This window comes from Equus asinus, chromosome 17 (assembly GCF_041296235.1).
Source record: "Equus asinus isolate D_3611 breed Donkey chromosome 17, EquAss-T2T_v2, whole genome shotgun sequence".
In the NCBI taxonomy this organism is placed as follows: Eukaryota; Metazoa; Chordata; class Mammalia; order Perissodactyla; family Equidae; genus Equus; species Equus asinus.
In genome coordinates this window covers 14,685,753-14,702,150 of record NC_091806.1, presented here as the reverse complement: position 1 = coordinate 14,702,150, position 16,398 = coordinate 14,685,753, and the positions used below count along the sequence as shown (strand labels likewise).

Genomic DNA, 16,398 nt, shown 5'->3' with positions numbered 1-16,398 from the left:
GATCCACATGGATGTAAAATAATTCAATCTCATACATATTGTATACATCAAAAGCATTCATATTTTTTGTGTTAGTAAACAATAAGTTAATACAAATAAGATATCACTAGTCGTGATTCAGTCATATAAACAAAACATGTCTGCAAAGAGATAATCTGACTGATATGTAGAGAGCAGAAGAACGTAAAACATTCATTGCCATATCACCAATGTCCAAGTAACATTATGCAGAGTTTCTATTTTTAATCTTTCCTTATGTGTTCTCTAATTCATAAAGAGGCAAATGAAATTTGCTGAGTGGTAAAAATTATAAAATTAAAAACACATAGACATTTAACAAATATTCTGCAAAGGGTTATATATATATATAGTATATGTATTCTTTACTATCTAATAACTGTATGAAAAGAAAAACTTAAATCACAGTTACATAATGGGGAAAGTAACAAAAACATTCACTATGGTTTTTAGGAAGAAAAAAAGTATATAATGTCAATTACTTGATAAAAGATAATACATTTTTTCATAAAAAGTCCCAAGCCACCAGTACATCTGTGGGAGAAATAGCCTAATACACTGAATATGAGATTGGCTGGCTACTTAATTTCTTATCAACAAGACAATCCTATGGATATGATTCTGATATCAGAAAGTCCAGCATAAAACAGCAAGCTCAGGAATGGGTAAAGATAATCTATAGTAAAGTAAAAAAAGCACACTAAACATTAATTTCCAATTATACAATGACAGAATTAAATAAGAAGACAGACGAGGAGTTCAAATCAGCAGCTAATATGTTAAAAATGAAGCCAGCAATTGTCTAAAGGTAATCAGGGCATTCTTATTTCTTAGAGTGTATGTTTTGTGATTAAACATTGGGGTAACAATGTTATAGAAAAGAGAGAGAAACTTGTCTGTGCTTGAAGTCTGTTCTTGGGTCATAAATATGTAATGATTCCACATCCAAAGAATAAAGCCACAACTATGATGTGAGATGAACAGATGGATAAGACTGGCTAGATCTATTGCTAATGGTAACTTCATAATGGTGGAAAAGATTTGACAGTAGGAACCAAGTATCAACAGAAAAGAGATCATAACAAACAGCACAGCAACAGTAAAGAGCAAAATCTCATTCAGAAAAGTGCCCCCCAGGTCAGCTTGAGCATTGGTGTGACGTCACAGAAGATGTGATTAATTTGGTTGGATCTACAAAAAGAGAGAGAGAAAATCTGGTATATTTGCCCTATCTCAACTGGAATCCCAGTGATCTAGGAGGCAGCCACCAGCTGGATAGAGACCTTGTGGTTTATGACTAGCAGATAGTACAGAGGGTTACAAATGGCCACATAGTCAAAGGCCATCACAGCAAGAAGGAGGCACTCTATGTTTCCAAGCCTAAGGACAAAACTCATTTGTGTTGCACAGGCAAACAAAGAATTGCTTCTTTTCTGTGTCCAACAGAGTATAAGTATTCTAGGAAGAGTGACATATACATAACAGATTTCCAAGAAGGAAAAATTATTGAGGAAAAAATACATCAGATTCTGTAAAGCCTGATCAACCCTGGTTATGAGAATAATGATAATAATTCCACCAGTATTATCACATAGACAAAGAAAAATATCACAAAAAGAACCATTTGGAGATTAGGAATATCAGAAAATCCAAAACACATCCCATCATTGAAGAGAGATTTGCATCTGCCAGGGTTTTTTTATATTCCAACTCTGAAAATTGTGAAATTCATCATTTATCTTTTTTGGCCTGTTTTGTAATTCTACAGACTAAAGGGATTTGGGGAAATTAGTACATAAGAGTTCTATTCTCCATTAATTTCCAGCATTTTATTTCCTGGACTTAAAGAACACAACTATGGTCTAATGGGGAACACATGCTAAATTCTAAATACATCAACATATTTAAGACTAGGTTTGAATTTGAATGAAAGTGATGGATTTGAGGATTATGCACTTTTATTTTTCATTTTTTTGTGTGCAGAGCAAAATTAGTCTATTTTACTCCTCACATTAACAAACAGAATCCTAAGGCAGAAACATTTATATCACATTTTCTCAGTGATATGTCACCACCAAATTTTGAGTTGTATTTTTTGCTAATTTCTCAATTCTTCCATGAAACCCTTTACAAGTACAAGGTATACCTTACATTTCACATGACACAACTATAGCTCTTACTATTTGTGCATGCATTATATTTGAAACCATTTTGGTTGCATTTATCTATCAAAGTAAAATAAACAGCATTGTCATCAGGCATTATAATTCAAGACCTTTGACTTATCCAAATGTGCAGCAAATGTTTGATAAACATTTTTTTAACCTATTGGCTATTTAATTAATAAAGACAAAGTAGAAGGAATTTCATTGATGATAAAATTTCTGAATATCTGCCTGGTAAATTTATCCCAAAGGCTCAAAGATTTGACTAGAATAAAAAAAAAATTGTTCTATTTGGGTTCCAAGATTTGGGGAGCATAATTGAAACATAACAGATTTCCCAGAAGCCAAAATGGCCAAGGAAAAAGTACATGGGGGTCTGAAGAATAGGATTCAGCTTAGTTATTTAAAATATGGTTCCATTGCCCATCAAGATAATGATATAAATGTCTAAGAACAATCCAGATAGAAAGGAGTGGAGGAGCCAGCCTCATGGCACAGTGGTTGAGTTCGCATGTGCCGCTTTGGTGGGCTGAGGTTTCACCAGTTTGGATCCTGGGCAAGGACAGGGCACCACTTATCAGGCCATGCTAAGGTGGCATACCACATAGCACAACCAGAAGGACCTACAACTAGAATATACAGCTCTGTACAGGGGGTTTTGGGGAGAAGAAAAAAAAAAGAAGATTGGCAACAGGTGTTAGGTCAGGTGTCAATCTTAAAAAAAAAAAAAGAAAGAAACAACTCGAGATGGGGAATGTCAGCAAAGTCCAAGAGAACAAATTTCATCAATTCAGTTAGAATTTCTTCTGGTGGTTTTTCCTGGTGTTTCATCTGTGGAAAGGGAAATTTAGCATGCGTTTTCGTTTTACTTTCTTGACATGCTTTCTCTTTGAATTGTCTCAGAATGTCCAGATTGATTCTTTCTAATTTAAGAATGTTGTTATTTATGTATTTCCTAATTTCGCAGTTTAGATCCCATTGACTATCCACGTGAAAACCCCTGATATTACCTCTAGGGCTATTCCATTATATTTTCTGAATACGGCCCAGCATAAACAAAATGAGCTCCACTCAGCACAAGCTCTGGAACATTGGCAACTGTGGAGACAGACCCAGAGCTTTCCCATATGATCTTGCATTTAATTAAGTGCACTTCTTGACAATCCTGTTGTACTTCATCTGCATTTTCTCATTCATTTGCACTCTCATAAAATGTTTTCATATACATTTTCAGCTACCTATTTCAATCCTTCGTTTTTCTCTCATAATTTGATCTTGAGCATAAATGTCTCTACCATTCAGTTCACATTATTACACAGTTAAAAAAGTGTTAGAACTGTTATTGTGCTCATTGGAGTTAAACAGATATCTTTTGATAGGATACTAAGTGGAAAACATAAGATGGTTTTATTCAGAAGAATTAATTTGAGAACACTGATTCAGATAGAAACATTTAATGGGGTTAAGCCTGGGAAAGCAGGGACAGTCTGGACTGTGTTCAATACCTGTGTGCATGTGTGTGGGGAGAGGGAGAGAAGATGTTGGTTATTTAGTTTTACTCTGTGTTCTGTGTTCACCTCCACTATCTTTGTTGTTCTTCCTAAAACAACTTTCACTAACTGTTTCTAACCTGCCTATTCTTTAGAGATAAGGATATTGAGACTCCCTAAGTCACTGATTTGATTGAAACCACAAAACGGCAGAGAGAAAATCTGGCATGTTGTTCCTATCTTGACTGGAAGTCCACTGATACAGGAGGCAACCACCAGCTGGACACAGACCTTGTGGTTCATGACTAGAGGATAGTGCAGAGGGTTACAAATGGCCACATAGCGATCATAGGCCATCATTGCCAGAAGGGAACACTCAGCGGTTCCCAGCACAAGTTAGGAGCATATTTGTGTAGCACAGGCAAAAAAAGAAATAAATAGCTCCTTTCTGAGTCCAAAGGTCCATGAGCATTCTTGGAATTGTGACAGATACATAGCAGATTCCTAGGAAGGAAAAATTGGTGAGGAAAAAATACATGCGGGTATGAAGAGTGGAATCTACTCTTGTTATTAGAATTGTGATGCCATTTCCCAATAGGATAATCATATAGATGACTAAGAATATGCCAAAAAGAAACCAGTGGAAATTGGGAATATCAGAAAAGCCCAAGAGAACAAAGTCCATCCTTATAGTGAAGTTAGCTTCTATAACTTTCAAAATATTTTCTCTCTGTGGGCTTACAGTTTTTGGCTGCATTTTCCTCTTTTATAATTGGATTGGGACATGGGCTTTTGTCCTTATAATTTCTCAGTTACTTCCTGACACATGTATTCTGTGATTCTGGGAGATTTGATGTGAAACCAGGAGCTAGAAAGTCATCTGCTGAAAAAGAATTAATTCAATAAACAAAATGCTTAAATGTTTTACTATGTTAGATTTGCATTCTAATCAGACCAATAAGATCCCTATAGCTAGACATTTTTATTTCACTTCACAGTGCGAGAAAGGAGAATGCAGGTGAGCTATTCCAGTGAAAACACCAATTCAGTTATCAATTGACTAACTTCTATGAGTTTTTCCAAATCAATGTAGTCAATAATATAACTGTCCTATAAGTTACAAGACAGTGTTGTACTGAATATTTGCATGCATGTCTTTTCTCCCCTTGACATTACATTCTACGCTTCATTCTATAAAGAATATAGCACAAGGTTCTCCCCAATATGCTACTCCAAACATGATTCTGAATTAAATTAAAAGAATAAATTATTATTAGAATTGGTTGTTTTCTATCAAGTGAGAGAGGGTAATTATAAATACAATGAGAAAATAAAAGACAAATCTTTAATTTTCAATTTCATGTGTGATGCAGGGTTGGTGAGCCGAGTCGTCGAAAGAAAGATTTCTTGGACTCTCAAGATCTGGCAGCAGTGCTTTTTATTTAGAGAATAGTGTGGGATAGCATGGGGACAGGACCCATGGGCATTCAGGCTTCTGCATGGGGACAGGGCCCAGGGGCAGGAGGAGCTGCTGCTGCTGCCGCTTCTGCTGCAAACATGGGTGGAGAGTAAGGCTAAGGTATGTGAGCCATCTCTTTACAAGACAGAGGAAAGAACGTGGAAAAAAGCTAAAATGGTATCAGTGCAGGAGGGATCTGGCCATTGGGTAGTCCCACAACTTTTAGATAAGAATCAAATCTGATTAAGTAAAGGCCAGAAGCCACCACCCTGAATCAGTTACATGAGGTTGCCAGACAGTAACCAGCTTAAGTTCTTGCCCTCCCCATTAAGAGTTTCCAGAGATAAGGCCAGACCCCCTTCCTCCTGGTGCAGAGGGGGAGGCATGGAGATTTCCTTCACAAATGCAAATGTCTCTCAAAGGGCAAGCAAACTCTGCTTCTTGGAGGAGCCTGCTTCTCATCTGCAGTTTGAAAATTAACTGGCCTAAAATCTTCATCAATGAGGATCCAGTAATTCTCATTCTAATTTGTTAAATTAAAATGAATCTTATTGCTGAAAAAAATACAACTTTGGCACTTAACTATTTTTAATCCTAGTAATATTTAGGCATTGCAGAAGAGGAAGACAACTTCTCTACCCTCTAGGTCCTTCTGATTGGTCTAAGAATTAAATTGATGTGAGACAGAACAACAGGAGAAAATCAAACAAAGCTTTATAACATGTATACGTGGCGGAAACCCAGAAAAACTGATAAACTTGCCAGAATGGCCATGATTCTCACCTTAAATACTATCTTCAGCCAAAGACAAAGGAGGATTTTGGGGCTGTAGGGAGACAGTTATGGGAGATTGTCAGAAAGATCACAGTAAACAAAAGTAAGGTTACTATGCAGATTTAAGTCCTTGCCTTTCTTACTGATGAGAGTTTATACAGATAAAGTTACCCCCTCTTCCTGGTACAGAGAAATAGGCACCTTTACAAATGGAGATTCCCTTACTAATGTAAACATCTCTTACAAAGTGTAACTTCCTCTTGGTTTTCAGAGCTTCTCCCATGTCTTCAGTTTTTAAAAAATAACCAGCCAAAAATAATTCTCATGCCAAGGAGACATATCTTGAGGTGGCAAATTCTGCTCCCCTACTTTGAGCCAAAATTAAATGTTTCCAAGGAAAAGTAAAGTCAATATTAAAAAAGTTTAACAAATGTAGTCAGATGTTGTGTCCAAATCCTGCCATGTTTATGGCCTGACTTCATTGGGTAACATAAACAATAATAGGATATGATCCAAAAAAGTTTTGCCAAATATTTTTTCCAGGAAATTATAAATTGGATGAAATTAATGCTTCATATTTTCCACAATAAAAGGAAATTCCCTAATAAAAGAAGTACCCTTTTCATAGAAATTCCTTTATTTATAAAGGCTACACTTACTTTATTATCAGTGTAGCAAAATATGTTTAATTAATTTGAATGCAATATGTCATTCTTTGATTATTTTTTTAGTAAAATGACTAATTTTTAACATTATTATAATTAACAATAAAGTTGGGAATATACATACCTAAAATGTTTCAAACTGATTTTAATTTAATTTTGTAATTCAGAAAGTCAGAAATCTACAGGTGCTGTCTTAAATAATGAATGCATCTTCAACCAACACATACTCATTATTTTACTTGTTTGATATTGTTTATTGAATCTCCATCCTTAAATTAAAAATAACCTTGAATCGAAATAGAATGTCAACATATCAATAGTTCATATTTACTTTTTTCAATTTTGCTGAAGTCACTTCTTTCTCATTGATGATATTTTTGTAATTTTAAATATTAAATTATTTAGGATCTTTAGCATTTTTAAACAATAACTTAATTTGCTCCTTTTTTTGGTGAGGAAGACTGCCCCTGAGCTAATATCTGTTGCCAATCTTCCTCTTTTTGCTTGAGGAGGATTGTTGCTGAGCTAACATCTGTGCCAGTCCTCCTCCACTTTGTATATGGGACACTGTCACAGCATGGCTTGATGAGCAGGGTGTAAGTTCGTGCCCAGGATCCTAACCCATGAACCCTGGGTCAGCAAATTGGAGCCTGTGAACCCAACCACTATGCCACTGGGCCAGTTCCTAATTTGCTTTTTAAAGAGCAAGTGTTCTTTATTGAGGAAATATTCACTTCTTCCCTGTGGGAATAACTCTTTTCCCTCTTTACACTTACTTGCTAGTTAAATGCTCCTGTTTGCAATTAATTTGGTGTATTTTTCCAAACAATTCTTCCATGGTAGAGCAGAGTTCCTTCAGTTTCATTATGTAATGTAATTTCATCTACTCTTCATTTCCCAAATACCTGGGAAGTGCATGGGTGTCCTAGAAGAAGAAACACTCAAGGGTTTGATATCACCTGAAGGAAAATGTTCTAATTCCTTATTTGCTGATTTCTTATGCGTCTCATTTTATTTTCTAAAATTCCCCTGAATAAATCTTTTCAGTAAATCATGCATTGTTAACATCATCTTGACATGTTCTACTCATTTTCTCATCTTTAAGGGATACTAGTTTTCACTGTAAAAGTAGACATTTTTACACGGAGGTAAATTTTAAGAAGACAAAGACTACTTTGTATTATTGAAACAAAGATTACTTTATTAAAATTATGATTTTTCTCTAAGACGCTATGGCAGCCCTTGCATAGGCAAACCTAGCTCATTAATGAACACTACAAACAAGGATTAAGAAGAAGTATCTATAAAAATATTTGAGTTAAAAATCTTTCTTATTGCAATATTTAATAATTTAACATGTCTCAATTTTAACCCTCCTCCATGAACTTTAAGGGGAGAACTACTTTAAGCATGAATTTAATATCTCCAGCCCCGAATTACTACATTCCTGTTGATTAACTTTTGTTTCCAAATCAATTTGTTATTGTTTCTGTAACAGTCATTATCCATGCAAGAGACTCTGCTCATCTTTACTCATTTGGGAAAACATTTCTTCCACCTTTGGCCCTCAACAGTTTTTCTCAGTCAGGAGGTTATAGTCCTTTTCAATCCTTTCACTGTACTTGTATTTGGAGATAATAGGTGGTTCCAGATCTCTGACCTCCACTGGCTTGGCAAAGCACCACCCATCTCCACTGCCAGAGAGGTAAAATTAGACACTAATGGGCATAACAAGAGCGTCATGTTTTCTGACTCTAAATAGAGTGCCCCTGTTGTTCCGAGTAGTTTCAGACAGCAGTTTATCAGACAGCAAGTGCCAATGGGAACTTTATGATTGATTTTGTAACACACTGAGTTTTGGCCAACTGACTCAATCACGTATTCTTCATAGGAAAAGAATATCTAAATACCCAATTTACACTTAGTGAGAATTTGAAGACTATGAATAGGCTTTACACAAACCCTCTATGGCCAGAAAAGAAGATTCATCTTATTTTTTAATTTTCCACAGACAACACTACATCACTGGGACAAATTCTGAGAAAGGACTCCTTGCTGAAGCTGGAAAATATTCTCATTGCCAACTGAAGATATCACTGTAAATATGTGCTCTTTTTCGCCTTTATCCACCTCCTCAAATTCCTTCCTCTCTGGTACCTACTAATCTGTTCTCTTTGTCCATGTGTTTGTTTGTATTCCACATATCAGTGAAATCATGGGCGGTGTTTGTCTTTCCCTGTCTGGCTTTATTTTGCTTAACCTAATACCCTTGAGGTCCATCAAAGTGGTTGCAAATGGGAAGATTTTGTCTTTTCTTATGGCTGAGTAGTATTCCATTATACACATATACCACATCTTCTTTATCCATTCATCTGCTGATGGGCACTTGGGTTGCTTCCACGTCTTGGCTTTTTGAATAATGCTGCAATAAGCATGGGTTTCATGCCTCTTTAAATTGTTAATTGCAAGTTCTTCAGCTAAATACTCAGTAGAGGGGTAGCTTCATCATATGGTATTTCTATTTTTTTTTTTTTTTGAGAAATCTCCACACTGTTTTCCATAGTGGCTGCACCAGTTTATTTTCCCATCAGCAGTGTATGAGGGTTCCATTTTATCCACATCCTCTCCAAAATTTGTTATTCATTGTCTTGGTAATTATACCTATTCTGACACGTGTAAGGTGATATCTTATTGTGGTTTTGATTTGCATTTCCCTAATGATTAGTAATATTGAACATTTTTTCATGTGCCTCTTGGCCACCAGCACATCTTCTTTGGAAAAATGTCTGTTATATCCTCTGCTCAACTTTTGATTGGGTTATTTCTTTGTTGTTCAGTTGTATGAGTTCTTTATATATTTTGGAGATTAACTCCTTTTCGGATGTATGATTTGCAAATATTTTATCCCTATTGTTGTGTTGTCTTTTCATTTTGTCATAGTTTTCTTTGCCTTGCAGAAGCTCTGCAGTGTGATGTAGTCCCATTTGTTTACTTTTTCTTTGTTTTCTATGCCTGAGTACACAAGATATTCAAAAAGATACTGCTAAGACCAATGTGAAAGAGTGTAATGCCTATATTTTCTTATAGGAGTTCTATGGCTTAAGGTCTTACATTCAAGTCTTTAGTCCATTGAGTTAACTTTTTATATGGCATAAGAAAACAGTCTACTTTCATTCTTTTGCATTTGGCTGTACAGTTTTCCCAGCACTGTTTGTTGAAGAGGCTTTCCTTTCTCCATTGAATGTTATTGGCTCCTTTGTCGAAGATTAGCTGTCCATGGATGTATGGTTGTATTTCTGGCCAAGATGTATCCCTCAGTACTGCCTTTACTCTGCGTGAATCATTGTGCAGAAATCAATAGAGTTAGGCGATCACATTTAAAATGTATGTTGAAAGGAACTAAAGATCAATTTGATGAGGTGCTCTTCAAAGAAAATAAATATTTATAATATTTCTCTTTCTCCATCACAATTGTAAACTCTCTGAGAGTTCACTTGGTCACATTTGTGCTCTCCACACATCTAGCAAAAGTGTTACATGCAAAATATGTAAGTAAATATTTTCTTTGCTTTTTGTTTTCTTGTGAAAGGAGAGTGATTAAGTCATTAAGGTCAAGGGTTCTATCTTACTCATGTGCATATCTTTCTTTGATATTTGGACAATAGTGTGCATATCGGCATTCAAAAAATATTAGGTTATTTGAAAGTTTTGTTTCTCGAATGCTTTAAAAAAACATTTCTTACTTATGTATGAAAAATGGCATGGTAATTAACAGACATATTCCTTTACAAATGATTTTCCTGAATGGTTAAATTATGGAAACAAGTATACACAGAATTATACCTTGTGTATATGATTTTAAATAATTGTTAGGCATTCTCTTATATCATGCATTACAAACAAACTTCTTAAAAGAGAAACGGTGTTAGTGGCTTAGCTGGCAGGCTGTGATCGTGGCTCACATAAAACGAAAAGAGTGGAAGACTGGCAATAGATGTCAGCTCAGGGCAAATCTTCTTGAGCAAAAAAAAAAGAGAGGGAGAGAGAGAGAATCAGTCTTCAGTCTTGGGAGTGGTTGAAGGTAATTCATGTGAAGAGATCTATGTGTGCATATGTATATATTTGATTTTCACATATTTAATTTTCTTCTCTGATCTATATTACTCTGATCTCTATTGTCTTCTGTATACTTCATTTTACAATGTAATAGTTTACATTATAAACTATTATCAGTGACAACTTATAAAACATGCTATGCATTGTTTTAGGGACATATTGAGACTGTCTATCTCATCACTCATTCCCTTTTCTCAGACCTTTGTGAGATTTGTTTCTTTCTAAGTATAGTGTCTGAATCAGATGGGTTGCTCTGAAGATTTCTCGTAATCATCATTGAGAATTATTAAACTGATTACGTTTAGTTATTTTTCTTTTTATATCAAGGATTTTTATTCATGTATTCTAAAATACAGTGCTCATTTTTATTATACTTGTGTGAAACATCATGAACTTTGCATCTTATTTTTATTTACCCTGGTTTTAATTGTATGTATTACTTTTATTTTCACTTCTATTGAATATACATTCTTCTATAGATAATTTCCAAGTAATATTTTATTCGTATTAATAAAATTACATATGAATTGTTCTTTTTAGGTTGGTAATGTTTTTTTGATTGTTTCTTTCTAGGAGCAAAAGTACATCACATTTTTCTTGCATACCATAAGCAGTAGTAATATATTTTATTTGTCCAAAGTTATGAATAAATGTCTATATATATTTTTCAATATGCTCTTCATATTTGTCCGTGGCATACCTCCTATCATTCTCTCTTCTAACTGCTCTTTCTGTACCTTCTAGGCCCTGTGATTCACATCTTTCCAGAATGGGCCATGCATATCTTTACCTTTTCTTCTGTCATTCTTTCTGCGGGATTCTCCTAGAACTCTTTCTCTTGACCAATCCCAATGATCGACTCCATAGTATTGTGATTATGTCAAGAAGTGATCATAGTATGTGAAATTTGCCAAATACCTTCTTGTTTTATGCTGAAAAAAGACATTCAATTTAAAATATGTTTGCTGTATCAGGCATCAAAATAAAAACATAGTTTTTTTTTGGAATGGCAAATCTGTAATGCCTTTGTAACGTTCCTGTGAATCAGTTGTATTCCTTGAGTTTGTGTTCTATTATACCACCTTTCGGATACCTTTTCCATCAAAATTTTTCAAATAAGATTATTTTTCATAAGTTGTTTTATTTCAAGCAGTTGCAAAAATTCCTGAAGAACAATTATTCAATGAAAATAAAACAAATTAAATGAAATTGACGTTTTGATATCATATAGATCAGACTTGCTCTCATACACACACAAAGATTAGCCATCCATTCAGAAATGAATTGAAGATTATTATCTGATAATTGGAGAACGTGCTGTAGAACCAGTTAAGATTTTGATCATATTTGCCTTTCAAAATATGGATGTGGAGGGATGGATAGAGAAGCTATCTAAATATAGCTAGTAGAAGTTACCCTTTTTTAAGAGACATTTTTAAGGGAATTCTCCATTTGTAAGGATGTCTCCCTCTCAGTGCCAGGAAGAGGAGGATGACTAAATCTCTAGAAACTCTTACAGTGGAGAAGGTATGGACTTAAGTCTGCATAAGGATCATGCCCTCATTTACTGTGCTTTTCCTGGTAACCTCTTAAAACTGGCCCCTATCTATCTATCTGTCTATCTATCTATATGAAGCGTAGTTTAAACTGTAATGAGCTAGGGAATGAACCTATTCCATCATGAAATCAAGAGATTTAAAATCTCTGATCAGACTTTGGTTTCTGCCATGACAATAAATGGTACAAGAATAGCCCTGAAATCATAAACCACACTAAATGTGAACAAAATGGATTTCAATGTAGGGAAAGTAATGGTCAAGAAAACCTTGCTCCTTGTAATTTTGCAATCACCAGGCCTATTGAGGTGGAATTTACATTGAAGATTGCCTTAGCTCTCATTTGGCTTAACACCCAGGGTTACCTATTGTCAAATAGGGTTATGCCAGCTTTTTAATCTCCAAACAATCGTGTCTTAGTTAGTACTAAGTTTTTGATACTAGAAGAATTGCCTCTCCAAATTTCCTCAAAGATATAATAATACAAAATTGTTCCTTTATCCACACCAACAAATTATCTCCTGAAGTTCTGGAGTAAGAGCAGATTTTCCTGTAAGAGTCACTTTTAGATCTACATGAAAAGTAATAATGATGCCATGGATTAACACAAGATTCACAAGAATATTTTAATTTGATTCTCAGTCTATCCCTTTTCAGATCCTTCCTTTGCTTCCTCATCTTGGACAAATAATCCTCAATAAAACATTTCAGCTTTCTTTTCATATTTTAATTTCTTTTCATTCACATTTAAGAAAATATTTGATCTGGTTAAACACAGAAATGTGTTTTTGGCCACTAAATTAACTATAAAATGTTTACTAATCTCAGTACTGATTTTACCCTCCTGCTTTCCTTTTTCTTTTATAAAATAAAAAACAAGTATACTAACATAGTAAAAGAAATTGCAGAAATATTGCTATGTGGATGAATTGGGTGACTGTCAAACCAGAATGGAGAGCCTGCACCACATTGTCCTTGTGATGACTCAAAATATCTATTTATCAGGGCCTGGCCTGTGGCTCAGTGGTTAAGTTCACACATTCCACTTCGGTGGCCTGAGGTTCACTGGTTTGGATCCCCGATGCAGACATGGCACCAGTTGGCAAGCCATGCTGTGCTAGGTGTCCCACATATAAAATAGAAGAAGATGGGCATGGATGTTAGCTCAGGGCTAATCTTCTTCCAAAAAAAACTATTTATCATCTAATGAACACTTCTAAAAGAAGTTATTTATGGACCACCATTCAATGTGTAGTACTTAAAACTCTGGATTTTATCTAAGGATAATATAACATTGGTCATGTTATATGATGAAATTTTCATTATAAGATGAAAATTAGATACTGAATATACAGTAGAATAATAATTATGCAAATATATAGATACACACATAAGCATCATATGAACAAAAGAAAATAACTGGGAGAAATTCATCAAGATGTTCCAAAAGTTTGGCATTGTTTTCATTTTGTTCTTTGAATTTTGTTGAATTCTAATTTTTTTCCCAACGAACACATTTACTACTATGATAGCATCACATTTTTAAGTATAAAAGTGTTTCATTGTGAAAAATATATCCTTCCATTCCTGACAGTTTCAGTCAGGGAGTAACAAAGTATTTCTCTAGAAATAACATCTCCACCACCTCATTCAAAAATTTAGAGCATCCAAAGGAAGACCAATCCATCAGGCTCTTCAATGTGTGGCTTCTAAGGGATAAGACAGCTATTTTCTCAAAATGTAACGTAGCTGCATTTAGTCCCTGAACATTTTTCCTTGGAAACATGCCAAGCAATGTTCCATTGAAACTGGTCCCCAGGGGTGCCCAACTGTAGCAGTATCATCAATCTCCCATATATTAGGTGCCGTAGAATTCTCAGGATGAGAGGAAAGTCATACTTTGCTCCACTTATGTTCAGAATAGGTCTCTGATATTCTTTTTAAACATAACTTCCAGGCAAATTTTCCATTTCTAGATTGATTTATTTTTACCTCAGAATAAAGCAAAAAATGAATGCACTAAAATTTAAAAAGAATTTATCTCAAAAACCAAATATTATATTACAGAAATTTTCAACTCAAATGTTTTTCATATCTTATTTGTGTGAATAATTTGAAGTTGACAAATTTTTAGACAAATGACACTGGAAGACAGTTTTGTTACATGAACTGTGGCTCACAGTAAGTACTATTCTCAACTTAGTGGATTTTAGATAGAAGCAAATAAAGTGGTGGCATTATCAGAAGATATGCATACACATATCATTTAGACCTTACCCTAAGCAATGTCAGAACTTTTGGAAACAGAAATATAGAGTAGATAGAATCAGAGTCTACAAGCAATGTACATGTTTTAGAAATGTATTTTTTGGAAGAAATTTGATTTGGGATGTCAAGTTAGGAAAACATCATGTCTTTTGGAAATTAATTCTAATATGTGGTTTATAGTTTTAATATATCCTGCTAAAGTTGAAATTCATTCATCATTAGTATTAAATAATATTGGAAATAAAAGGACAGTAAACAATATATTAAAACTGATTTCCATCATTGTTTAGTATATATCTAGCATTTTTTTCTTGGGTTTTCTGAAATTAATTATGAACAGGAATATAGTCTTACAAGCATTTATTCTGCAGTCAGTCTATCTTGCTAGAATCACATGGATAATATGCATTAATAAATAGAAGCATTTAGAACAGTGTCAGATTTATTCTAATTGAGCAATGTTAGTTTTTGTTATATCGTGTCCAAATATCAATTTATACCTATTTCTATATTTGGCAATCAGATTTTTTCCATCGTATTTTGTAAACCACTCGTTATTATCAATTTCTAGAAAGATTAAACTGATATAAATATTCAAGACTTTTCATGTAAGCCCAAACCTTTTCAAGTCATCCCTGCTAAGTATCCACTTTGATTTCTCAACAGTTTAAAGAAGCTGAACACAATGAATAGAAGGAATAATACAAATCTGCCTGACTTCATCCTTATAGGATTGACAGATTCTGAAGAGACCCAGCTGGTTCTCTTTATGCTGTTTCTCCTGATATACCTGATTACTGTGCTGGGGAATGTAGGGATGATATTGATAATCCACCTGAATGTCCAGCTTCACACCCCCATGTATTTTTTCCTCAGTCACCTGTCATTTCTTGATCTCAGTTACTCAACAGTCATCACACCTAAAACCTTAGAGGGCTTAATGACTTCCACCAAGTGTATTTCATACATGAGCTGCTTCACCCAGATGTACTTTTTTGTCTTCTTGGGTGCCACTGAATGTTTTCTTCTCTCCTCAATGGCCTATGATCGCTATGTTGCTATCTGCAATCCTCTACGCTACCCAGTTGTTATGTCTACAAGACTCTGCTGCTCCCTCACCTTTGGGTCCTATTTGATTGGCTTTACAGACTCTTTTACCAATGTATTTTGCATGAGCAGATTGCATTTCTGCAACTCCAATGTAATCCATCACTTTTTCTGTGACACATCCCCAATTTTAGCCCTGTCATGCTCTGACACACAAGACATCGAAATCATGATATTCATTGTCGCTGGCTCCACATTAATGATGTCTCTTATCACAATATCTGTGTCCTATGTGTCCATTCTGTCTACTATCCTGAAAATTACTTCCGCTTCAGGAAAGCAAAAAGCCTTCTCTACTTGTGCCTCCCATCTTCTGGGAGTCGCTGTCTTTTATGGCACCATGATTTTTACTTATTTAAAGCCAAGTAAGTCTTACTCATTGGGAAAGGATCAAGTGGCTTCTGTTTTTTATACCATTGTGGTCCCCATGCTGAATCCACTCATTTACAGTCTGAGGAATAAAGAAGTGAAAAATGCTCTCAGTAGAGCCATGCAGAAGAGGGGAGGGCTCCAGGCAATTAAAATAACAGTGATGCTCAACTTTTAAGATAATCTTTTCTTCCTTCTCTATAGGATATTTCCTTGGCCTGTCCTCCAACAACAATTAAATTCTTTAATTTGTTTCTATGTTTGTTGAACCATCCTTTATTTGACAAAATATGATGTTGGACATTTCCAGGAATATGTCTTTAGAAATCTGTATTGTAACTGGAAGGCGCATGTCAAACCTATGGTCTAAATATATGTGTTTTTAAGGGTTATTGATGCACAAAATGACAC

The 16,398-nt window shown here is 34.8% G+C and overlaps 1 protein-coding gene and 1 pseudogene across 1 annotated transcript; one reads left to right on the top strand and one right to left on the bottom strand.

Moving 5' to 3' along the window:
• Positions 1–789: 789 nt before the first annotated feature.
• On the bottom strand, positions 790–4,358 carry LOC106844063 (olfactory receptor 10AG1-like; annotated as a pseudogene).
• Positions 4,359–15,196: 10,838 nt separating this feature from the next.
• Positions 15,197–16,165, top strand: LOC139040888 (olfactory receptor 8H1-like). Its single transcript, XM_070488607.1, has one exon. The coding sequence runs from the start codon at positions 15,197–15,199 to the stop codon at positions 16,163–16,165; it is 969 nt and encodes a 322-aa protein (XP_070344708.1).
• Positions 16,166–16,398: the final 233 nt, after the last annotated feature.

Bases quoted from the DNA above. Each gene is read 5' to 3' on its own strand.
- LOC139040888 (XM_070488607.1), top strand. From the start codon at position 15,197: ATGAATAGAAGGAATAATACAAATCTGCCTGACTTCATCCTTATAGGA.